Source organism: Ptychodera flava, chromosome 14, assembly GCF_041260155.1.
Source record: "Ptychodera flava strain L36383 chromosome 14, AS_Pfla_20210202, whole genome shotgun sequence".
Lineage (NCBI taxonomy): Eukaryota > Metazoa > Hemichordata > Enteropneusta > Ptychoderidae > Ptychodera > Ptychodera flava.
The window spans coordinates 17,764,404-17,789,661 of record NC_091941.1 but is presented as its reverse complement, the minus strand read 5'-3'; the positions used below and the strand labels follow the sequence as shown (position 1 = coordinate 17,789,661).

At 37.0% G+C, this 25,258-nt stretch overlaps 2 protein-coding genes across 2 annotated transcripts in view; one reads left to right on the top strand and one right to left on the bottom strand.

The window, feature by feature from the left end:
• Positions 1-18,309, top strand: part of LOC139149589 (double zinc ribbon and ankyrin repeat-containing protein 1-like) — a 28,365-nt gene extending 10,056 nt beyond the window's left edge. The window contains exons 4-15 of the mRNA XM_070721416.1: positions 3,499-3,628; positions 3,904-4,107; positions 4,511-4,587; positions 5,576-5,681; positions 9,590-9,812; positions 10,111-10,214; positions 11,063-11,189; positions 11,725-11,790; positions 12,395-12,522; positions 12,905-12,985; positions 14,422-14,549; positions 15,176-18,309. Of these exons, the coding sequence (XP_070577517.1) occupies positions 3,499-3,628; positions 3,904-4,107; positions 4,511-4,587; positions 5,576-5,681; positions 9,590-9,812; positions 10,111-10,214; positions 11,063-11,189; positions 11,725-11,790; positions 12,395-12,522; positions 12,905-12,985; positions 14,422-14,549; positions 15,176-15,440 (1,639 nt within the window). The 3' untranslated portion in view covers positions 15,441-18,309. The remainder of the gene's footprint in view (positions 1-3,498; positions 3,629-3,903; positions 4,108-4,510; positions 4,588-5,575; positions 5,682-9,589; positions 9,813-10,110; positions 10,215-11,062; positions 11,190-11,724; positions 11,791-12,394; positions 12,523-12,904; positions 12,986-14,421; positions 14,550-15,175) is intronic.
• The window catches only part of LOC139149588 (alpha-actinin-like), a 59,976-nt gene continuing 52,614 nt past the window's right edge, over positions 17,897-25,258 (bottom strand). The window contains exons 16-20 of the mRNA XM_070721415.1: positions 25,024-25,108; positions 24,448-24,701; positions 22,847-22,993; positions 22,122-22,361; positions 17,897-21,253 (exon numbers count right to left, since the gene is read on the bottom strand). Coding sequence (XP_070577516.1) covers positions 21,095-21,253; positions 22,122-22,361; positions 22,847-22,993; positions 24,448-24,701; positions 25,024-25,108 — 885 coding nt within the window. The 3' untranslated portion in view covers positions 17,897-21,094. The remainder of the gene's footprint in view (positions 21,254-22,121; positions 22,362-22,846; positions 22,994-24,447; positions 24,702-25,023; positions 25,109-25,258) is intronic.

The following is a 25,258-nucleotide window of genomic DNA, read 5'->3' as shown; positions in this document are numbered from 1 at the left end:
AAGAAATGAATATAAATATTTTTTGGCACACGTTCTTTGATCACCTTTAATTATGAAATACATGTATGTGTAACAAGACAGGAGAGAAAGGAATGATTCTCACATCACTGAGAGATCACAATTTGAACTTTGACCTTTAGGGGTCCAGCCTTGCCATGGCTCTAAATTTAGAATTTTCTCTTCAAGAGTGAGCAAAATAATCCCCAGATTGTCAACATGAAGGAAACATGCATGCACAGCTGCAACAGCATGTAAGGTTACGAGGACATCAATTTTTATGTCGTCGAATTACCTACGGAAGCGACAGTTCTGTCACGTAGGTGTTGATTGATCATGGTATTTCAATTCAACACAGCACCAGATAATAACAATGTATGTAGTTAATAGGAAGTTATCAAAACAATGAGATAGCCTCATTTCCTCTCTTATAAGATGGAAATGCAGTTTAATTTATCTACCTACATGTAGTATCTTTGTTTTTGACCATCATAATTTGCAGTAAAATATAAATCTGATAGCTTTTGATTTAGAGATACAGGATTTAACCGAAAGTCAAATGTACTGTATCTGGGCTGTAATAAAAAAGCCTATTTATTCATTTATTTTGTGTTAAATATTGAAGAAGAAATCTGTACTCCAATTTTATATTTGCTTTGAAATTATCAGAATATGTGCAGAATTTTATGGTAATTATTCAAAATTGTTTTGTCACTGTCAAATCATTGTGTTGCAATGTTCTTGAGGTAAACCAGTTTTCAAGATCAAAGTAAACTAATATGGGTCAACTGGTAGCATTGTTTGACAGGAAAAGTGAATATATGAATCTAGGTAGTTTTGATGAGAAGTAACTAGAAACTAGCAAATGACAAAAAACATAATCGTAAATTGTGGAAGGAACATTGAGACAACAAAAGCTTTGCTTTCATTTGATAGGCATTATAGAGCCTCTGTCAGCAATTCTTCCAAAGACACCTTTATTCAACTCAATTATCTGTTCAATATCGGTATTATCTATATTCAGTGTGCATGCAGTTGTTGGCTTTTGAAGTATCAATGATAGATGTCTCTGTTTAGATGGCTTTAATGAGTTTCAGCTTCATTATTCTAAGATACATGTGCACATGGTAAATACAGGTGATCTCATCTACCTGCTGGCTGAGGTAGACAGGCAGGCATAATGGTTTTTAAAAGTTGAAAACAACATTTTATGAATAATTTATGACACTTTTTTTTGGTTAGACATCCATGAAGGCTGGAATGAAAGAATTGCTTTTTTTTTAAACATGTAATACAGTGTGCTGTACACACTGCAGCAGCTTAGGGGGACGATTACAGTATTGTATCGTGTATTGCCTGTCGGCGCCTTGAATCTAAAAAGAAGTTAAAAAGATAATGTTATTCCAGGCCCTTGCAGTAGCCGATCAATGTTGCAGAAGTCCATTAGGTTTTAATGACAAAATTCAATTTGTGAGTTTGCTAGGTACAAAAGGGAGCACTCGATTGGTTTTGCCATAACAACCCCGTGTTTTCAGTGCCGGTATACCGCTCTCTTTATTGACTTCACTAATAGGCGACTGCATTAAAGCTGGCAATTGCGTCAGTACAGTTTCTCATCAACTGAAGATTTAATCCCCTGTACAGATCTGTGTCTCCAGTGTGCATTCCGCAATGCGAAACCCTTTACAATCAAGGAAATACATCTACTGAAGGGAACGTTATCAGGAATACGTAATTTGTGTCACATATTATGCAATCCTGGGGTGTAACTACTTCTGCGTATTTTTTTCAATTTCTCTCTCAAATGCAAGGAAACCCTAATATACATTTTCACATGCATATTTATAACAGCTTTTAGTAAGTATTGTTGAATTGTTTGAACAGAAGAAAAGAATGCAACGGTCAAATTTCTTGATGATCGATGCAGTGCCATTTGTTGAAAGAGCAGTGGAGAATACCAAGAATACCATTCACAAATGGTAGATCAATTTATCAATGACAGAAAAAAAAATGATAGTGAAATTCTCAGATAAGAGATACAACATCTGTCTGGATACGGTGTATAACATAGTTACTTCATCATCTGTCCCTTTGGAAACCACTCCGTTTATTTCTCACATCTATCTCTGCCATGGTACGGCAGTTTGTAGGATTTTTTCCTTTGCCTATCTGGACACTGTGTTGAGTTGAAGCTGTACAAATTGAGATGAGCTCACCTAACAAAGAATTTCAATGAAAAGTTAAAGCAATGCAGTTATCTAGTAAGGAAACCATTCGTCTTCTGTGTGTTTCCACAATACACTGAAATTGAAAGTAATCTTCGTAGGAATGTAGAGTGAAAAAACCTTCTATTGATTAATTCCAAGAGTGTGCGAAGCACCCCTATAGAAATTTCATTAATCCATTGAAGAGGAAAGGTTTCCAATTTTATTTTAATGGCACAAAATATCTGATATGTACAGTAAATTTATGCATTCTGACATTTAATTTTCAATTTTATAAACACATTGTCTTTTTTTTGGTCTGACCTTTTCGTGTTGATACAACCCATTAATCAATCCAGGTAAAAATTGGTGGACATTTTCACACATGTTGTCGTATTTGTCTCAAGCAGCTTTAAAATGATATTTGGGAGAAATTTGAGAGGACAAAGAGGTATAAATTTTATCAGAATTGAAGACTGCCTTGTTGAATCAACCAGTTTCACATCATCAAAGTCATCTCATGAGGTTTACATGACATGAAGGTATCATCACAAACCCAATTCTTTAAATTGAAATTTCTGTGCAGTGGCTCTAAAATCAGTTTTGTTGAGCAAAAAGGAATTAACATTTTGCTGCAGTGTGCAATTAGCTGAAGACTGCACATTATTGTTGATGCTTTTTAGGTTTTGTAATTCATTGCCATAGTAACAAGCAATGGACTAGAAAGGTTGAATGGAAACTGGCAGACAAAAATGGAGGAGATGGAAAAATGATTGGCATATTTTAAGTGAGAGATGACGAGCCTGTAATGACTCTAATAAAAATATTGATGGCCTTGTCAGTTAACTTTTGTCGTAAACGGCAACAGGCAGCATTAGGATAGTATGATGTGTCTTTTGTCTGTCTCTATGTATTTAAGTGTGAGTGTGTCTGTCTGTCTGTCTTTGTAAGTGTATATGTATGTATGTGTATATGTGTGCAAGTATGCATTTATGTATGTATGTATATGTATGTATGTACATGTATGTACGTACGTACATACGTACGTATGTATGTATTTGTTTGTTTGTTCAAATGATTTGTCTGTGAGTGTAGGTTTGCATGTGCTTGTTTTTTAATGTTCACATATTTTGCTAAATTTACAGTATTGCAGCATTCAAAATGTTGTGAATTTTCTTCTCATAGAAAAACAAAACAGCACCCTAGACTATGAACTAAATTGATCAAAGAAAGACATCATGTTAAAAATATGTAAAATTTCATAATGTCATAATATTTCCTTCTATTTTTGTCTCAGAAATGGTCTGCATGAGAGTCAGATTGTTACAAAGACATTTCAAGTGGACCCTGCTGTTGCCATACCAGAAATGGAAAATTACAGAAATTTGGAAGATAACGACAGAAACTTTCAATTTGCATATAACAAGGTATTGTCCTCTGTGGTACTCCCAGACAACTGCTAAAAATAACTGTTCAAGGATGTTACTTGTAGTAGTTTTTTTCCTAAGAATTAATTTATGATTGCATTGTTTCCAATTCCCATATTAATAAAGATAATGGTCATGTATAATTAATGGATTATATCTTCTTTATAGGTCAACATACAAAAATTATATTACAAAAGGGGTTGAGGCCACTACCCTCTAAGTACTTTATTGAGAATGTCATCTTTCTTACATCTGCATCTTGTTGCACATTGCAGAGTTCTATCAGGCCCAGGTCTCGGTCTCCGCCGGTGTTAATAGGCAGGCCAAGGTCAAGATCGCCGTCTCCAGTGCTGAGGAGGTCCTCTGATCTTGCACTTGACATACACAGACTGCATCTCCACGAATCTACTCAGGGTAGAACAGCTGACTCTGGTTTCCACTCAACACCAATGCACAACGGCTACGATAGCATCGGACAGGTGTGTGCTGATTTTATTGACTTGCTCAGCTGGGTACCACATTGCAATGGAACCACAAAGATACATGTATATGTCTGATGGTTGCCAAACACACATTATGTATTACATCATTCTTGTTTTCAACCAAAGTTTCAAAAAGCTCCCCACTGAAAATGTTGCATTTTCCAACAAATTCATCATGAAAAGGGTTGAGCCGTTTTTCATAACGCAACTGCCGTCCTTAACTGCTGTTCCATGTCACTACATACCAAATACATGCAGGGACATGACTCTATTGACTCAGAAATGTTCCTGATTTTTCAGTGGAAACTTGGACTAGCTTCCTCATGAAATGATGTGAGATGTCTCCTGACAAAAAGAGGCAATGTATAATTTTTAACCCATACTTTACTCTTTCTTGCAGGCTCCAGTCAGTAACACAATTGCTGTACCTGTTTATCCAACCACTGGCATGGGGCCAATGGACAGAGATTTTTTGAAGTATGTGTTAAGACAAAGTTTTTGCCCTCATTTGCATTTTAGAAGATAAAAATGAATCAAGGGATCAATTTCCACTCTACCTGCGGATTTACTACTCAGTGAAGACATACAGTGAATCATATTCACATGGATTTGACAATTTAGATATTTTATTGTCTCCCAGATCACCTGAACTCACTTGTATCTTGATTAATGAATTATGACAATTTTTGGTAGTAGATTTTCTTGTAGATGAATTAGAGATTTTAGTTAATGATCGTTACATATTTCTGATTGGCATAGTACTACGAAATGTGTATTCTTTTTTCAAGAAAATATGTTGTGTTCAGTTGTAGATTGATTACCGCTTACTAGCTTCTAGTACAGGTAATACTAGAATGCTGACAAATTACAGCCAGGGCAACGGTTATCTAATCATATCAATTGAGAGATAATAAACGTGAATATTCATGGTGAACAAGCTTGTATTTAAATTGACCTTTGGCCTTTGCAAAGCAACTTTCAGAAAATGTAATGCGATATTATATCAGTTGTCATGAGATAAAGCATTATCTGATTGGTACATTTGAATATCATATTACTAGTGTAAGGAAGTGTCCAGAGAATGTAATGAATTTACATACTGCACAGAGGTTATCTTGCTCGGTATAAGGTTATCTTGTGTAAATTATGTAATCATGTAGGGAACATTAAATCCAAATTTCGTAAACAATAAATGCATATGAATAGTTTAAGATTATTTATCTCATCCTATTTTGTGATCCTGAAATAAAATTTTCAATTCCGGGAAAAAAAATTGTTTTTGAATAATAAAGGTGATGAATTTTTATCTTTCAACGACCGTCAACAATAAAGAAACCAAAAACCTACACCAACATTTGAAAATAGATTTCCTTTCTTATCAAAGCCTCCATGTCTCCGGTTGATAAGACTCATCAGCCGCATAATATCTATAATTCAGTATTTTTACTATCTCCCTCCTCCACAGCAAACAAGTGGTGATGTCATCAGAGTACCCCAGCAGGAAGACTGTGGCAGATCCCCAGTATTGGATCAATGGCAGACCATTCCAAACATCAACACAAACATCTATGGTCAGTACACTTTTATATATCACCATATTTTAGTTTCTCATTATTGTCTTCAGGGCATTTATAGATGCTGCATTGCATCTAATGATATATGCATGCACCAGTTTACATTAAAAGCATTTTTTAATTAAAATTTTTGCATTTTATTAAGAACTACCATGGATGTAATCCATCTTTAAGTCCCAGATGCATTAATGTTTTAGTATCACCTGGAGGTAAAAAGTGTGTGCATTCCTTGTGAGAGAGAAATGTATATCAGATGATCCTAATTCACAAAGTGATGTTGTTACATACGATTGATAATAGATAAAGATGAAATGAATAAAAGTCTGTTTGTGCTCATCAGTCACAGAACACAAGTAGTCTGTGCACATAAGTGATTTTGAATCAATAAGGTTTTACAGTAGATTTTGATATGGACAATTTTCCACTGTACAGTCTATACTGTATAATGACAAAGCAATATCAACTACATGTATCTAATTTCACTAACACTGCTCTGACCAAATGTAGACACCAATGCAAAGCTTTCCTGTCCACAGAAATCGAGGGCGGGAGTGGGATCGATTCAAGATCACTTGTGTGCACAGACTACTTGTGTTATGTGACTGATGAGCACAAACAGACTTTTATTCATTCATCTTTATCTATTATCAATCGTATGTAACAACATCAATTTGTGAATAATACTGACCAATAGACTGGTGTACATACCACCCCCACCCCCGATTTCTGTAGACAGGAAAGCTTTGCATTGGTGTCTACATTTTGGTCAGAGCAGTGTTAGTGAAATTAGATACATGTAGCTGATATTGCTTTGTTAGTCTATACAGGCAAGAAATCATTGGATGACACTGTGCTTGTTGTGATTTCAATCCACGAAAAAGATGGGGCCAAATGAACAAATATGAAAGATTCAAATTTATTTCTTCAGTGAACGTAGAACAGGAAATGCAAAACAGATGAGTGTGTATTACTGTGCATTTTGAGTACTATTTTTAACTGGATGCATTGAAAAGCCTATGAAAGATTACATTTTATCTTTTAACAAGAAATTATTGTTAAAAATACATATAACTTCACCATTTATACACTGTGTGTGTGTGGGGGGGGAGAGGGTGTTTGCAGTGGAAGAATCCTTTGCCCATATAAGTTGATCATTTAATAGGTTTGTATGTTGGTATTTAAAAAAGTCCTCCAGTATGACCATACAAGACATGAATTTCAGTAAAATATGTAGTTTGAATTTACAAAGTTCATTGCACTGAATTGTTCATAGGCGATCAGAGAAAGTAAGCTTCATGAGAAATGCCACATGATACGCTTTTGTGTGGGTGACAGAAATCAATATCTGTTGTAATACCACACTGTGTTAGTGATGATTGGAGTTTCAGTAGAGATCAATGCACATATCCGCTGTGAAGTAGGAGAAACATCTCGTGTAAGTTGCCTTGGCAAAATTGAATGAAATCAATGAAGCGTACATGATGAATTGTGGATGTCGTAGAAGTATGGTGTCTGTAAAAAAATTCATATTGAAATAAAGAAAATACAATACTTTTCCTGAACAGAATATGAGATGAGGCACTCCAGTGTAAAATTTTTTGATGGAAAAATTTGTCGGTTGATTTCACAAAGGTTTGTTTTTTTGAAGCCAAGCTTATCAACTTTTACCTAGGCAGAGCTGTTGTGTGGGTGAAATCAAGTGGATATACATCACGAATGCTTTTTGTGTTGTGTACATGCTGCTACCATGGTTTCTCATGTATGCCACATGAGTAAATTAATATGCCTCGAGATTTTTTATTTTATTTGAGACTGACTTTCACAGGAAAGTGAATTTAGATTATGTCTATGTTTGTCATGATGTATTTTTAATGGTGATAAATAGACAAAAGCCCATTAGTGCTCTCGTGTAAAATTTTCAACATGTTAAAATTATAACCTGGGTCATAAGCTCCAGCGATGAAAAATGGGTATTTTTTCTGTATAAGCATTCAATCAAACTGAAACATGTCACACATTGTATAAGAAATGCCCATATGTTAACTATTTCCTGGTACTTGATAATATATCAGATTAATGCCATGAAAAACAGGATGTATGTGGTGCTCTGGTTTATCCTGTTGTGACCTATGGTGACATTTCAAACATTAAAACTGGAATTATGCATCATGAAAAGAATATGATGCAGTGATTTTATCTTTCTGACATAATTCACTTAGTTTCAGTCGTCAATTGAATGCAAGTTTGCCACCACTGTACCTGCCCTATTTCAACAGACAAGCCAGTGGCAAAAAAAAAAGAACACAGATTTGGTTGGCTGCTCATCCTTTCATCTGGACAGCCATTGGCTACAAGGACACCTGCTATACTGTGTACAATGTCGTGTCAGGTTTCACAGGCTTACGGAACGTTTCCTAGATCGTCGTCGGATGGGAAGTGACGGCCACCGCACTGTGAGGCCGAAGGCCGAACCTCGTACTGTATAACAATACAAGGTATGACGCGGAAAAATCGACCGGTGGCCCGAAACAAACGAAATAAAGCATCTACCCTCAAAAAAATTACATCGACCAGTCGGAAATACCTTCAAACTTTCAAATCTTTACTCTGGTTACAGCATTTCTTTCAAATCTGCCAGTTATGGGCGATAATTAACTGTCCGGCGACTACTCGCACTTGCATTGCCACTTCGCCATTTTGAATAGCTTTTTTACTCCCAAAGCCTTTGCGAGTGACGAGTGACCTGTGAAGAGTTTGTTTACAAATGTCAGATGGCGGGATTCACAAGCATAAACTTTTCCATCGTTTGCGTTGATTGCCTTGTTGCCAGATAGCTGAAGTTGTTTCACTGACAGTATAAAATTTACCTAACGGTTAACGTTGAATTTAGAGGTTGTGGGTCACGGGGTCACTCTTCCACTTGCAAGGCTTTTGGGAGTAAAAAAGCTATTCAAAATGGCGAAGTGGCAATGCAAGTGCGAGTAGTCGCCGACAGTTAATTATCGCCCATAACTGGCAGATTTGAAAGAAATGCTGTAACCAGAGTAAAGATTTGAAAGTTTGAAGGTATTTCCGACTGGTCGATGTAATTTTTTTGAGGTAGATGCTTTATTTCGTTTGTTTCGGGCCACCGGTCGATTTTTCCGCGTCATACTTGTATTGTTATACAGTACGAGGTTCGGCCTTCGGCCTCACAGTGCGGTGGCCGTCACTTCCCATCCGACGACGATCTAGGAAACGTTCCGTAAGCCTGTGGTCGTGTCAGGTTTCAGGGGGTTGTCCCGCATCACTGACTTTCAAGTAGTGGCTTGTGGTTAACCATTTGCAATTGCCATAACCCCCTTCTTTGCAGGGTCAACTTGATCCAGAACGCAGATTCTAAAGTAGATCACAAAAGTGATGTTAAGGTAGTATGCATCTTGAAAGTGGAGGTTTTAAACTGCTGCTGAAACATTCCTAAATGAAACTTTCACCCATTCTCTTACCAGATCAAGAAATAAAGTCAGGGGTCACAATGCAAAGTTTGGTGATAAATTGCCGAACAGCTATTGATATTTGAAATTCAAAATGGCCATGGTCTGTAGGGGAAAATGTTATTTTCAATTTTCGAAAAACCTTTGGGGTGAAAATTTTTCTCACACCAAGAGCATTAAAATGAGCCCCTACAAGTGGTAGACCAGAACAGTATTAAAAGAAATTTAGAGCCCAAATATCTATCCCCGAGACGCATTCTACCTTAACTGTTAGGTGCTTTACTTTTTAATAGTTTGATGCTGAACAGTGAAAACAACTCTTATTGTATTCCAAAACAGAACAACAATATTACTTTGTTTTTCACACATAAACTTGTATAGTTTCACCGATATTCACTTCAATTTCTGATTCTTGCTCTTTATTTTGACTAGGCCCCTGCTCCAGTGCAGTCATGGGAAGGCCCAATTGCTTTACCGCTGCACACCTTTGAGAAACAGTCCATCGGCACCCAGACCACGGGACTAGTCTTCCCAACACCAGAACAAGTATATCGGATGAGGTCAGAGGTGGAGGAGTTGAACAGGTTGCGTCAAGAGCTGAGGCGGATCAAAGAAGCCGAGAAACCTCAGCTGGAAGATGTGAGTGTGGGTAGAGGTATGTCATTGTTCAGTTGTCTCACTCTGACCACACCATGCAATAATAGGAGTTATTTTTTGTGAAAAATCAGTGCCTTAATGCAAGCTACATCAAATTTCTTCATCCTGACCACTGTTGCCTATCTCAAAACCCATCTCAATAGTCAAGTATGTGACTTGTGACTTTTTTCCTTTGGGCTGTATTATACTTTAAATTGCTGTAGTTTGAATTGATTGTGATAAATCTTAGTACCTGACTCTTGCCCTTCTGAGTATAATTCAAAACTCTTTGATATGCCTTGCCTTTTGTCTTGCAGGATTTTGGCAGAAGCAAGTCACACACATTTGTGGGCATATCAAGGCATTCACAGAGGAGAACGCAGAATTCAGGGCGGCCATTGCTGAGCCTAAGTTAACACGAGTAAGCTACACTACCGTATATTGCCAATCAACTCATTTTGTGACTTTGATTCTAGTTGTCTGACTTTGTAATTGTGTTGCTAAGCTTGATGGATGTTGTAGTTGACAGATACCATTGTTGTTAAAAGAATTCAGAGAAATCAGAATGAACTGTCTATCAGCATGATAAAGTCATCATTTCTCAAAATATTCTTGCTGACAAAACGTAATATGAGTTGAATGTAATTAATCCTCTTCCAATCCGTCCTACCAAAATTCAATATCTATCTCTATTCTTCTGTTAGAATGGCTGTATCCCTCTATTGTAAACCTATGACAGAGGATTTTCTATGATTAAAACTTCAAAGTGCGGAAGGAATTTCTACAGCATCGCACCTGACCCATGGCCTTATTTTCAGATTTGAAGAGTGAAACTGGCAATAGGCCAAAATTTTGAGGTACAAAAAAATGCAAAAGTTGTAACTATCAGTATGGAGAATGGTCAGTTAAATGAGCAGTTTTTTCATGAATTTGCATGAAACTATGTTACAGTTCATACAAGTTGTAGGAACCAAACACTTGATGATCCTTCTGCTATTTGAATGACGTGTACAGACATATCCTAGATTCATTGATTTCAAAGGCAAGATTGCACGTACACATTTTGATATTTCAGGTTGGAGGGCTTCAGCTTTTTGATATTTTTCTTCTGTAAACTTGACCAAGTGTGCAGTAGCTTGTAAAGGTGTTAAAGAGGAATCTGATGATGGGGTTGTACCTAAATCATGATTCCAAGAGACCTGATGATGCATTGAAGGCAATCAATACCAGCATGTGATTCAAATCATGTCTATTTCTCTAACCTCACAGATCATTGGTGCAGCTGTTGAGGATGAAAGAGATGAGTTTAGCATCACAGTGACTTTCAGAAAAGTACATACCCCAGACAACGTTGTCAGCAGGCCCTGCAATACACACAAACACCCTGGTGGGACAGGTAAGCCGATCTTAATGAAAGATGCCTTTTTTGCAATTCCATATTAAGTATTATAAACACTTAAGTCTAAACTTGTTAGATATACATGTGCATCATAAACAAATTCACATTACTGAAATATTTCTTGGAGATTATGAACACTCAAAACTTGATGCAAATATTTAATTCCGGGGGTTTGTATCAAGTGTGAAGATATGTACGACAGACACAGGCAAGACTTCCTATAGGAGTGCCCTCCCCATATACCTAGAATTATTTCAACTTGGGATATTCCGTGATGAGGAATGTTAAACACAATGTTGATATTCCATGATTGGGAATGTTATACGCAATTGGAATGAGGTTAAAGGTCAGAATGTGGAATAACTGTAGGGTTGGTTTTTACTTGAATCATATTTTTACTGCGTGTCCTTCTAAACTCAGACATTTTATAATTGATTGTAGAGCCTTCAGAAGTTTTTCTTAGATAACTCTGATGGCATGTCATACAAAATTTTATCAGCAAGTTTCTTTTTTTTCTATTTCCCACCTACAGTACCGAGGTTATTTGCTACCAGAGAACGGGAATACCACAGTGATGATGGCAGTGTTTACAGTGTCCGTAAGTGTATGGTCATACTGTTATAACTGTAGAGTGCTTTTCCATGTCTCACTCAAGCCGTTGAGTTCAGAGGGCAAAAGTGACCAATCAAAGGACGGATAACAAGATCAAATTATCCATGAACACTAACATTGATATCGCCTGTTCAGAGCCATTATCACGGATGTATTGACGCAACTTATATATATTAATCTCACAGGGTCTTCTGTTAATATGTGTACAATAGGCAAATTGATTGACCTAGTGGAGCTCTACTGAAGTTATTTTGAGCTAGTGTTCAGATATGTGTTTAATCCATTCAGGTCTAAACCCCTATATATAGGGGTAGCCTAAGAAAGTTAGGCCTGAAAGGGTTAAAACAAAGAAGAATATATAATATATATCTATCTATCTATCTATCTATATATATATATATATATATATATATATATTATATATATATATATATATATATATATATAATATATCAAAAGATAAAATGAGTGTTGCTAGACTAGACTATATATAATCTCTTAGTAAAAGTTCAATTTGTTCAAATTTGAAATCAAGTCAGTACTTCCATTTCCTACGACAAATATGTTATTTTATTCTTCAAATGTGACAGGGTCAACAGATTCACACCAAAAGCCAAGGAGGAAAGTGACTCGGAGAAACAAGAGAAGACCTGTTGTCAGTGTGAGGAAGAGGCATGCATCGGAAGAGAGGGAAAGAAGTCATGAAGAAAAACTTGCAGTAAGTTGGACAGCTATCACACTGAAAAAAATTTCAACAATATGTTCACAGATTTACAAACAGATGGCTTAATATAAGATACACAGAAAATAAACAGGAAAGAGAATGATAAAGTGAAATGATAACAGGCAAAAATATCTCATGACATTGGAACTTATCAGTTTTGATGTAAAAAATAAATTATTTCATGAATTTTCATTTAAAGATTTGTGAACAGGAAGAAAAATTTCCATCAATGTTAATTAGCATGTTGTCATTAACTTGAACACTCAGAAACATAAATTCTGATGTTTGTGAATTTCAGATTTTTGAAGCCATCTAATGCTTACTCTTGATTGTTGCTGTTAATCAAAGTTGTTTACCATTTTTTTGACATGTACAGCCAGAGGAAAGACTTTTACTGAAAGAATTGGGACCGTCAGCCGACGGTAGACCTGAAGAAGTGCAGCATTTGCTAGATGAGGTACGAGTTTGACTGTGCTCATTTCTGCTCCGACTCAAAATGTATCCACAACTTAAAACCAAGCTATCTAAAGTTTAATCAAGAAGAAATGAAATAATATCAATGATTTCATATTCAAATGTATAAATGACACATAGATGACTTTTAAGAACATTGCACCACTGGTGTGCATAAATACACCCTTTTCAAGACACATTTTGTTAGCTCACATTTGGTATACCAATGTGAGGTTATCGTATAAAGCTAAATCAGTTCATTTGCATCTGATTTGCATGTCTGTATATTTGTGGGTATGTGCAGATGTATGTCCGTCACACACAAAGGCTCCCATACCGCCAAAGCTACCATCTCAGTATTTGGTGTACAGGTAGATGCAGGGGTTGAGATGTGAATTTGTTCAAATGAACACATCAGTGTCAAAAATGTGCAAATGAGGTAAGAAAAAGGGAAATCCTGCAAATGTGCAGGAGTGATGGCATACCAGTAAGAAACAGGCCAACTCCACTGATCTTGACTCATTTCCTGTCATTGTTTATGAACTGTTACATATTAACAGACCAGCTGCAACCATAGACAGTAGATGGGGGAAGACCGTCTATACTAAACTAAGAGGGGCTTGTTTCTGCTATGCATGTTGCTAAAGTTGACCTCCAGTACCTAAAGTTAGACCTTAATTACTTTTGTCATTCTTGTTTTTCTGGTTTAAATATTTCTTGTTGTTTTTCTGGTTGTACTGTGCAGAAATCATTGTCATAACATCAACGTAGAATTTTCCTCCACTGAACAGATAGAAACAACATTTATTGTTGATCATTGGTAACCCACACTGGTACCGTATATACCAATTCTGATCAAATTTGAGCGACACCGTATAATTGCGGTATTTTTCTTGATTGTAACTGAAGTGTACAATATAGAATAGTTGGATATAGTGCCACCATTATCATAACAGCTGATAGTATTCAGGAATATTGGTAAATGTTTCTCTTCATAGAAACTTTGTTTTGGGGAAACAGGTTCAGTGGACAGATACCTGGTAAATTTTAGAAATTTCCGTTCACTCTGTGTCCCAGTCTTTGATCTGAGGGTGTCTTTAGCAGAGTTTGTCCATCATCTGGAGCCACAGCCAGTTTCTGTGATATGGATGCAAAAGCCAATCTGTAATCAGTCAGTGAGAGCAAATGAATCCATCAATTTCATTTTGTCCAGCAAATATTATTCATAGAAATTTACAACAGTGATGGATGTACCTGGTGAAAAAAAACCGAAAAAAGGCCATTTTACCCTTCAACATTAGAATAGTATGTAGTCTTTCAAAATTGAAGAATGTTATCATGTTAGCAGTCGAATAGAAAACCTTTACAGTCTTCATAGCTTACCATTTCAAGATACTAACATTTTCTATGTATGCTGACTTTTTCCCCCAATATTCACAGGGTGCTGATCCAAACGTCAAGAACAATGACGGATATCCAGCCCTAGCATTAGCAGTTCTCAATTCACATACTGATTGTATACCAGTACTTGTGGAAGCTGATGCCAAGATAAATGCCAAGTTTGGACCGTAAGTACATGTACCTACCGTTTGTCATGTGTAGTGTGGCTTTTGATTTCTGTCAACCTTTCTTGGTAGACTGTTTAGTACCTTATGACTATGGCCAAACTATCTGTCATTCCTCAACGCTTGCAAAGTTTGACATATTATTAGCATAGAGCGTGAAAAGAAAAGTCATTTCTGAAACTTCAGAAATATAAACTTTCACATTTTAACTGTACAGTCTTGTCTGCTGTTTACTTTTGTGTTTCTTTGGTGTCTTAGCCAAGCCAGATTCACATTTTGTTGGAGTGTTTTTGAAATTAAACATATGTAACATCATTTCTGACTGTGTTAGGAAACTTGTATGTGACATACTTGTGTTAAAAAACTTGATCTAAAAATTAAAAGCTGAAACACTCTAAAGGTGATTTCATTGCATTCATATCACAAATCTTTAATATCTTTCTTGCTCATTGTCTTTTTTCACATTGATCATAGGGGACTTTTTCCATTGTTACTGTACACATGTTCAAAAGGATACATTGGCGTAAGTTGGGGTCTTGATGGGGTCCATACACTGTAAATATTACCACAAGTACAAACTTGTATGTTTTTGACAACTCTCTACCTGTCCCTTTGCCTTGTTGCCACAGGAGGGACAACACTGTGTTGCATGAAGCTGTGCTGAGAGGACCCAAGGCCAAGAGAGCTATCCAAGTACTCCTAGAGTGCAAGGCAAATCCTCAGATCCAGAACTACAAGGGAATGACGGCCTATGATTTAGCTGTCAAAGCAGGACATGACAGCATTGCCAAGATGTTTGCATCCAGCGTGGGCTTCTCCCTGATGGACAGAATCACTAGGAAATACAGCGATGTGCAAAAACATAGGAAGGAACTTGACCTTGAAGGATTCTGATCAGATGTGATGATCATGATGGAACAGAAATTGTAACTTGGTATGGCTACTTTTAGTGTTTTGCAGATTATGAAAACCTGATACACACACTTCTACTTGATGAGGAGTGAGGAGCTAGTCTTTTAAAAGTGTAAAAAGTGTTTTCATGTTACCAGTGCATAGTTTATACATGCATGACACAGTGTCGATGAGCTGAACCTCAGGTTATTCATAACTTGTGTTTTATGTATCATAAAAATAGAAATCAGTATTTATAAGCAGAGTAAACAAAGCCTAGACAGATAGCAACAGGCAACGTCTTTCAAAAATTAATGGAGGAAAAGTGAGAGAAATCGGTACAAGAAATGACAGACCAACCATCAAGAGATGCTCTTTAAACTATTTATCCCAATTCCTTGTAAATAGGTCTACACTCGCCATTGATAACAATGGGTTTGGGTCAAACCATGGTGGTGGGGGGGGAAGTGACGTGCAATTGTGAACATAATGTTTGCATAGCATATTACACTATCTGTCAGTGAACATGTAAATTTGTTTCATGATTTTGATCAGATCTAAACACTCTTAATAACCCTTTCAGTACCATGGTTTGGCCACATGCCTTTGTTTCTAGGCAAAGTTTTAAATCTAGAAAAGGAAAGATAGGGTGAAAGGTCAAATGAGGTTTAACTGTCACGATTCTCTTCAAGGACTGAGTTCAAACATCAAACTGTAAATCTAAAGACTTCCATGACTGTGTGCCTCTGATTTTCACTTTTGAATTTATTTGAAATGTGATGCCGTCAAAACTTGAAACAACTCTACAGAGGTGTTGCAGACCTTCTTTTCAAAGTGTATGATGACACTCAACCAGTAAAAGATATCTTTGTGGACGTTATGGAGACAACCAATCTATGGTGAAAGGTATTGTGTTACAGGCAGAGCTGAGCCACTCTGAATTGTAGCATTTGCTCTACTTCATTACTGTAGACAGTGATCTTGTAAAGTTTACAAGTTATTAAACTTGCAGTAGGGTTTGGAGGTAAAGTCTTGTCTGCAATGCTGACTTGCTAATGCTTGGCTATACCAGTCTCACTCCAGACTCCACTTGTTTAGGCTCCAGTCTCACTCACATATCATTCAAAACTGAAAATATTTTTTGAAAATGTATCTGTATAATTATTGTTAAAATAGCTGTGTTTCAAACAGCGATCTTGACTTTGAACCCTTTCTCTGTAAAGTTTTCCTCCAAACATTACGGTTCAAAGGCAATTCAAACAGGGTAACTAAGCTTGGAGAGATCTGTATATTTTGCCTAAATAATAGAAAAATGTTGTACAGTCTTTGTTTTAGCAGTGTGAATGTAAATGAACCAGATATAGGTACTACGCTTACTGCAGTAAATGCCAAATTGTATATTCAGGCTGTGCCATATTTGTAGTGTATAATACTTAATGTCAGAGTTCATAACATCAAAAGTCAATATATATTTCATGGACAAACAATTTTTTAGGTAAATAAGTTAAAATTTAAAAAAGCTGATCAACTGAAGGTCAGAACACCAAATTACATGTAACATCGGCTGAAAATATTTTATAGAGCAAGGACACTTTATGAGTGATTGTTGAAATCATGACTCGCCTTATGAAAATAGTTTTGTATTTCAGATATCTAAGGAACTCATTAACGTAAGTGACAGCTCATTAACCTAAGCACCCAAAGATAATCATTTTAAATCAAGAGATTTCTGTATAACTTTTATACAAAGAGTATGGATCTCAATCCCTTGTTTTTTTCTCAAAATAGATTTCAAGCTGTAGAAAATGTTTTATAGTATTGTTGTTATGACAGTTTCTTAAATAAGTTGTCTTCAAGTCTGAGATTGTATTTTTGAAAGTTCATGGAACAGGAGTTAGCTAAAGGCTGAAGAAATATATTTTAACAGTCACAAAACAGTTTAGAATTACTTAGTTGTAAAAATATTGGATGATATTTGTAAAAAAGGTATGTTAATATTTTGTTGTACCTTTCACTTTGTTTACTGTAAATTTGTAAATTTTATGAACACACAGATCATTTTTAACAAATCAACTAAAGTGATGACATGACAGCTTTTCTTGGACAGTGATGGCGTCCCCAACGACAGATCAATAGTTGCCTTTGTTTTTATGAGGCTATGAATCAGCTGTAGTTGTGCCGAGCAGGACACTCAGGGAGCAGGAAGCTAGTTATATGTGGATATTTTATTTAACAATTGACTGTCATGATACAATTAAATAAAAAGAAAGACAGCTACTGTAAGTAATTTCTCAGTTTTGTCTCTATTCAAAACACTTTTGCCCATCAACCGCAGATTCAGTACAGATGATATTCTACAGACCGACTTCCTCTCATATCCTGTCCTATGTCATTCCTGCCACATCCCTGCTCTTGAAACTACCCCCACGTCCCCTTCATAATGACAAGAAACAAATGTGAAAATTTCCGTCTTTTTTATTAACCATTTCTGTCAAATACATGTGATGAGAAGGCGTGAGAAAGCAAAGCAGCTTGATAAATTTCAAGCAACCGGTTTAATGAGTTGCTCAGTTTTTGTTCTGTTGTTCAATACATCGCTCTACATATGTAAGTTGGCATAAAACGTTTGCATACAGCAGAGATTTCCTAATATACATTTTAGAAAAGGTAAGCTATTCTAACAAAGAGGTTTGGCTTAGATACCCGGTACCTATGCTTTGTGAGTGAGTGTTTTACTTGCAGCGGAGCCCCGCACAAGAGCACCTGATAGGATGTGTTGACAGAGAAGTTTGAACACCAATAAAATGAATACAAACTGCATAGATGTACGTAACTGTAGGATTACAATGTTCATGTTGCTCTTGTACTTTTGGTGGATTTTGAAAAATTGTGATGAAGTATTTGTCTCGGGAAGCGTTCTTTACAACAACATACCACTGATGGGATTGATACACGTTCACATGTGACTGCCTAAGAAACGACTTAACCACAGCCGGGCTTATCACGGAATTTTGACTACTACCTGTAGAAAACCAAAACTTTTGATATCTAATTCCTGCACAACTACTGGAGTATCTATCAGATTGATCCAAATGGCTCTAAGTCATCTAAAAGGCACTATTTCCCTAAAATAAAAAATAAGCGAACTCAAAAAATTGTTAGCATCACTGAAAAAGGCAAGACAGTCTTACCTTAGCATTTTTTTCAACTTTTTACAATTTTTTTCATTTACAAATTGAAACTACATTTAATAAACCACGGCACCACATGCCTTACCTCTACCATGAACAGCATGCCACAGAAATGCCAGCTTGAAATTTTCGCATGGTATGCAGTGTTATAACAAAAAATAATCTTCCATAAAAAAAATAGGAAAAAGAATCCTTCCAGCAAATGCAAATACATATTATAGCAGCATCTGGTACATAATTCAAGATATTGGTATGAAAAAACAAAAATTACTGTGGTACATGCAAGAATTGAAGCCAGACAATATGCGCTCAAATTTTTCATTATAATCATCATACACAATTGGATACCATATTAAGTTAATTAATGGGTTACAATATTGTTTGCAAATATTACACTGCACAATCCAGATAAAAAAAGTTTCACCTAATTTTTCTGATGGCTAACTATCCTAATTCTTGTATTGACAGAAATGCTGTTCATTAAATCCACTATTTTACATTTACGACAGTTGCTAACATATCGGCTGATGACGTCTCCCCTCTAAACTGCATTAGATTGAACGTCATCTATTGTTCTGTGAATAAAAGATCAAACCACAAAGGCTTGGATCTGGAGTGGGATTTGTTCCAACATCTTCATTCTACATGAAGTTCTTGGAAGAGGTGAGGTGGATAAAATCTACCTCCATGCGGCTGACAGTGGAGAAGCATGAGGGGTTTAGTTCATAATACTGTCTAAGGTATACCTGTAAATCTGTGTACAACTACAAGAGGTACCACTACATCAACAACAACAACGACAACAACGGTACGAAACCAACTCTACAATGCAGGTTCTGTAAATTGTATAAAATATCGTTCAAAATACACCTTCTGTAGTAATGCTGAATAAAAAAATGGAAATCTGCGACAAGACGACATGATTGGCCAGCAGATGAAGCAATTTCTAGATATACCGATGATTTCCTCAGAGAATGGATGTTATTCTGTTGGTTATGATATTGCCTATACTAGTGTATATAAAAGCTTATTAGGTAATTACAAACAGCTTGTTCTTAATTTTGGCTATTTTTGTTCGACGTTCATTTAATAGTTGCATACAGTGTACTGCCCACAATGTATTTCCCCAAATCTCAGAGCCCCATTTGCAGTAAAAAAATGACAACAGCACACTGGCATGTTCAATAAGAAATGTGGGATTAAATTTTGTTGATAAACGATTTCTTTATGGCTTTGAATTTCTGCCCCCTTTTATACAGCCTCTAGTCGTTGGCATTCTCTCTTTAGTGTAAACTCATTTTTTTTTTTTCAAAACATTCCACCTAATTACAACATCACTTCTAGAATTAAAAAAATTTAAATACAAGCATGAAAAAGTCTTGTTATTGTCATCTCATTTCTCCTTGGGTGTCTTCTTTGTTTTTTCTTTCACAGGACCATTTCATTTTATGAACTTTTTTTTCAAATTGTGGAGGCCATCTCTAACTCACTCACTTCCAACAATTCCTGTTCTTTTATTTTCAAAACTCAGAACGCGTTGTCTCTTTTACAGCCCCATGAAGTTTGTCTGTTATACTGGCTTTATTTATGTATTTTGAATATTTAGTAGGTTGCATTTACACTATAAAAGGGGGAGGGAGGAGGGTGACAGTGGTCAAGAAATCCATGCCCCTTCATTCTTTTTGATCAAGTTCTCAATCTCAACATTTTTTTTTTTGTTCACACATTTTGCAACGCCGCAAGTTGGAATAGGGAACATAATTTTTTTCATATATGAATAAATAAATTTATTTATTTATTTCCTTTTTGGTACAAAAATTTTTCCCTTAGGTATTTATTTCAGAGATCATGGTACAAGCAAAGTACCCGGGCATACATGTAAGATGAGGAACCGAACACCAAACAAACAAAAAACAGGAAGCAAAATGTGTCTGAGCAAAACTTTTCTGATATCGAGAACCTGATCACATGATCAGCTGTTGATACTTTGATTTTTTTTGTTCGATTTTCCTTGTTTTTTTCCCCCTGTCACCATCCCATAAATAGAAAGGCAGTAAGAGACTGGAAAGCTTCCCAATGAAAATTGCCAAAACAAAGTGAACCAAAAAACAAATGAAAATAACAGCAAGCACACCAGTCAGAGTTTTTTTTTCTCATTACATAAAAAATACTACCTGTTTACACTTGCTATGTATGAAAATTCAGTCAGAAAAATAGTGATTTTTATCTGGGTCGGTAGGTTGGTAGTTGTAAGTTCTGCTAGAATATGTAAATACATTTTCTGAAAAAAATTTGCAGAATGGCACTTTCACTGCTGACAAGTATGTGACATACAGCAGAACCGACTAAATAGTTTATTGTTCTTGATTTTGCTACCAGTGACTTCCCCTATTGTTCTTTTTGATGGTATTGTCCCACTTGCTACAGGTTTTAACAGGTAGGCTTGTTTCGGGGTTTTTCATTTCCTTATAAGTCTGATTCTCCATAAAGTGACGCTGAGAAGGACATGTAGTCTAACGCTCCGGGTACAGCTTCAGGACCACCATACGGAGCCATTCTGCTTATACAATACTCAGCCTGGTCTGGTGGCAACTCGCGTCTCAGCTCTTCTGCCGTGATGTAAGCCTGTCACAAAACAAAAAAGACATTGAATTGTTAATATATGCTCAAAACACCGTCTGGTGATATTCAATTAACCTGTTCACCCCAATGCCTGGTAAAGAGGTCCAACCTAACCATTGGTCACAATGGGTTTGGGCCAAACCATTGCGGTGAAACGGTTAAATTGTCAAATGTGATAGCCATTATTTCACTTATTTTAAGTCCATTTTTATCTGTATTGAATGATGATCAGAATCACTCTGTATTTAAAGTTGACCTCATGTGCTGATGAGAATGATTTTCAATATTCTGATATCACTCTCTCTCTCTCTCTCTCTCTCTCTCTCTCTCTCTCTCTCTCTCTCAAACACACACACACACACACACACAAATACACCCGACACTTGCGCTCGCACACACACACATCTGTCATGCACACATACACACTTCCCTATCGTTGCATGCACAGGTACACACAAGCATACACATAAGATACAAAGTCAACAAGTTATACTCTATTACATGTGAACCTCAACGTGTTCACCAACAATTCCCTGTACACAGGTTTGAGTCAAACCCGTTGTTGGGTTAACCCCTTTCATCATGGGTGAAAAGGTATTCTTGGGTTTAGGTGAAAGGGTATTAGTGGGTTCACCCATTTCAACCACAGTGAATGGGTATAATTGGGTTAAGGTGAAAGGGTACTGTTGGGTTAAACCATTTTAACCAAGGTAACAGGAGTAACCTAACAACTATATATACATGTACATGTACTGCTTTCACCAAATTATCAACTACAGGTAATGTGAATCTGTATGCAGACTACAAAAGGAGGTGTTGTGTGTGTGAATTGTATAAGTGTGTCCACTTTTAAACAGTGACCCATACTGACCTTTCCTCCGGCCAACACTTTGAAGGACGCCATGACTTGCTCAGCAGTGTCAGAGTCAGTCATCTCCCGTGTCATGAAATCAACGAATGCCTGGAAGGTGATGTATCCAGTGTTGTTGGGATCCACAATGGACAACATTCTCGCAAACTCTTGGTCACCTCTCTTGTCATCACGGATGTTATAACCCAGACTGACCAGACATGCACGGAATTCACGTGGCTCAAGCTGTAGAGTTCGGTTCTGAAAACAAAGCAGGGTAGAACAGTACTTGAGTGGGTGCTTGGATTCTTCTGTAACTTACTGGTAAGCTACACAGTCATGTGATTTGGTCTCTCATTCAAATTCTCATGTCATAATTAAACTATTAATCTGACATTCTGACATTTCATTTTCTTTTGAGAAGTCTTAAAGTCACAATCATCTATTTGTTGTTGAATGAAATGTTGACCGTTCAACTTCAACGGATGACAAGACACAAACTCCGATCAGAAGAAAGTTTTTCTGGTTGTGGTAATATATTGTGAACAATATCCATTTTAAGGACTTACACAATTTACCATACAGAAAGCTGGTTCTTGCAAGTGTATTGACCTTATAAGTCTTTGTCATATCAATACTTTATCAATATCTCTGTACCCTCTTTGGGTCATAGGTCACAGGTCACCTACAGGTCAGGGTTCAAAGGGGAACACCTGACATATTAGATAGCATGCATGATGCTTTACCTTGTCAAAGTGGTTAAATGATGCTCTGAAGTCAGTAAGTTGTTCCTCTGTGATACCCTTGGCGTCTCTTGTAAGGATCTGGTTTTCAATCTCGTTGATGTTCCTGGCAATGGCCGTCATCAGCTGCTCCCAGCCTACTCGGATTGTCTGTCAGGGGTAAACACAGTGACAATGACACCCAGCTTCCAGTATCTTTTTAGGGCAAAGTCAACCTACATGTGGCGGTAGTTTGTAATAATTCAGAAAGCAAACATGAAAACATACTCCGAAACATCAAATTTGAAACCATACATGGGTCTTTACTCTGAGAAATTTCTTCATCAAAAAAGAGCAGACTTCTGACAAAAAGAAACAGATTTTGGTGATTTACCAAGCATTGCCCCTAACCATCCACCTATTTCCCCCACATAGATGTCACAAACCATCCCATTGAGAATAACAGGGATGTACCAAAGTCTGGTGGTAACAGAGTTTAACCAAACAGTATTCATCTCAATTCCATGTAAACAGTCCCACAATCACCACTGACACCAGTGGGTTTAGGCCAAACCATGGTGTTGAAGCATTTAGTAATTTCACCATTGTTTGCACATCTCTATTGGACAGTTAGCATGAGGGCCAGTCAATGACTTACCTCTCTGGTGTACATAAGTGTTTGTAACACACCTCATCCGCAGTCTGTGTTCTAATTCGCCAATTGACAGTCACGTGGGATGCGTTCTTTTTGTGCTGATCCACGTAAACGACGTCATCAGGCATCATTTGTCGGATCTGTTGCCTGCCAGGCATCAGTTCCGAAAAATAGCCCGCTGACGTCTAAAAAACATTGGCGCATGCGCAAACTGGAATGTACACAAAGATGCCGTCTGCGGACGAGCGAAACGATAGTCGAGAAATTTCTCGGTTTATCCTACTTTCTGAAGAAGAACTGAATGCTCTGGTTTCAAACAAGGACTCGAAACGAACGAAGACGATAATCAAAGGTGCATTGAACGTTTTGCAGAGTATTGCGACCCTGTCGGCAAAAACTTTTTTCTTGCTGAACCACTCCAACATATGACATCATATAGCTTACATGCGACAACTTTTGTATAAGGTACGTTCTTATGTATGACTACGGATGAGGTGTGTTACAAAACACATATTGACTGGCCATTAGGGCAACAGCATACGTCTTTAACCCCTCGGGCCTGTGAGTCACCCCCAAAAACAGACTGTTTCCCTCGGCCTACGGCCTCGGGAAACAGTCTGTTTTTTGGGGTGACTCACTGTCCCTCGGGTACAGACGTATGCTGTTGCCCTCATGGCCAGTCAATATGTGTATACTGTTCTCAACAACTTACCTCCATGGTGTACTGGGAGTGTCTGATCTAAAAAATGACTTACCTCCATGGTGTACTGGGAGTGTCTGTTCTAAAAAATGACATACCTCCATGGTATACTGGGAGTGTCTGATCTAAAAAATGACTTACCTCCATGGTGTACTGGGAGTGTCTGTTCTAAAAAATGACTTACCTCCATGGTGTACTGGGAGTGTCTGTTCTAAAAAATGACTTACCTCCATGGTGTACTGGGAGTGTCTGTTCTAAAAAATGACTTACCTCCATGGTGTATTGGGAGTGTCTGTTCTCAAAGATGTAGGCTTCCTGGCAAGCTTGATTGTAAGTTTCCAATTCATCCATGTTTGGTTTATACTGTGTCACAGCCTGGTCATACTGGCGTAATTTGTGAAGTTGATCTTCTAGTGTGCCTGTCATCTGGACACCAATCGTTGCTATGGCTTCCATCTGTCTCTCTATCCAGGGACCGACAATGTTGGCTTTCTGTGCAAATTGACGTCTCAGGCGTTCGTGTGCTGTATTTTTTTTTCATTTCAGAGAGAGAAAAATTATAAATCTGTACAAACTTTTACATTCACAGGCAAACTTAAACACTGCAATAAACAAACCAATAAGAAACACTATTTCCCCCTCAACCCTTTGAACCCTGTTTGGGAGTAAATAAGAAATGATGTCATACATGTAGGTCACTAAGGCGTCAGGGTTCAAGGGTTAATCAGGCAACCATCTTTGATATCCCATGTACATGAGGAAACAATACTCTTTTAAGTGGTATGTATCAAGCTGGAAAAGGCGATGGATAAACAAATGTCTGGTGGCAAGGAGTATGACACTCACCTTGTTGTTTAGCTAACTCATCTTGCAAAGCCTTGTCTCTCTGGGGTACAAGTTTCTTTACATCAGACCACTTTGTGGCAATATCCTGGGAAAAATTTGAAAGTTTAAGACAACGTCAAAATTCATAAAATCCTTTGTGTTTGTTTTCCTTTCTGGAGTAAGTTGGACTTCCCCTTAAACTTAAAACATGTAAAAGTTTGACACAATTTGAAAATTGCACGATCCTCTCTGCATA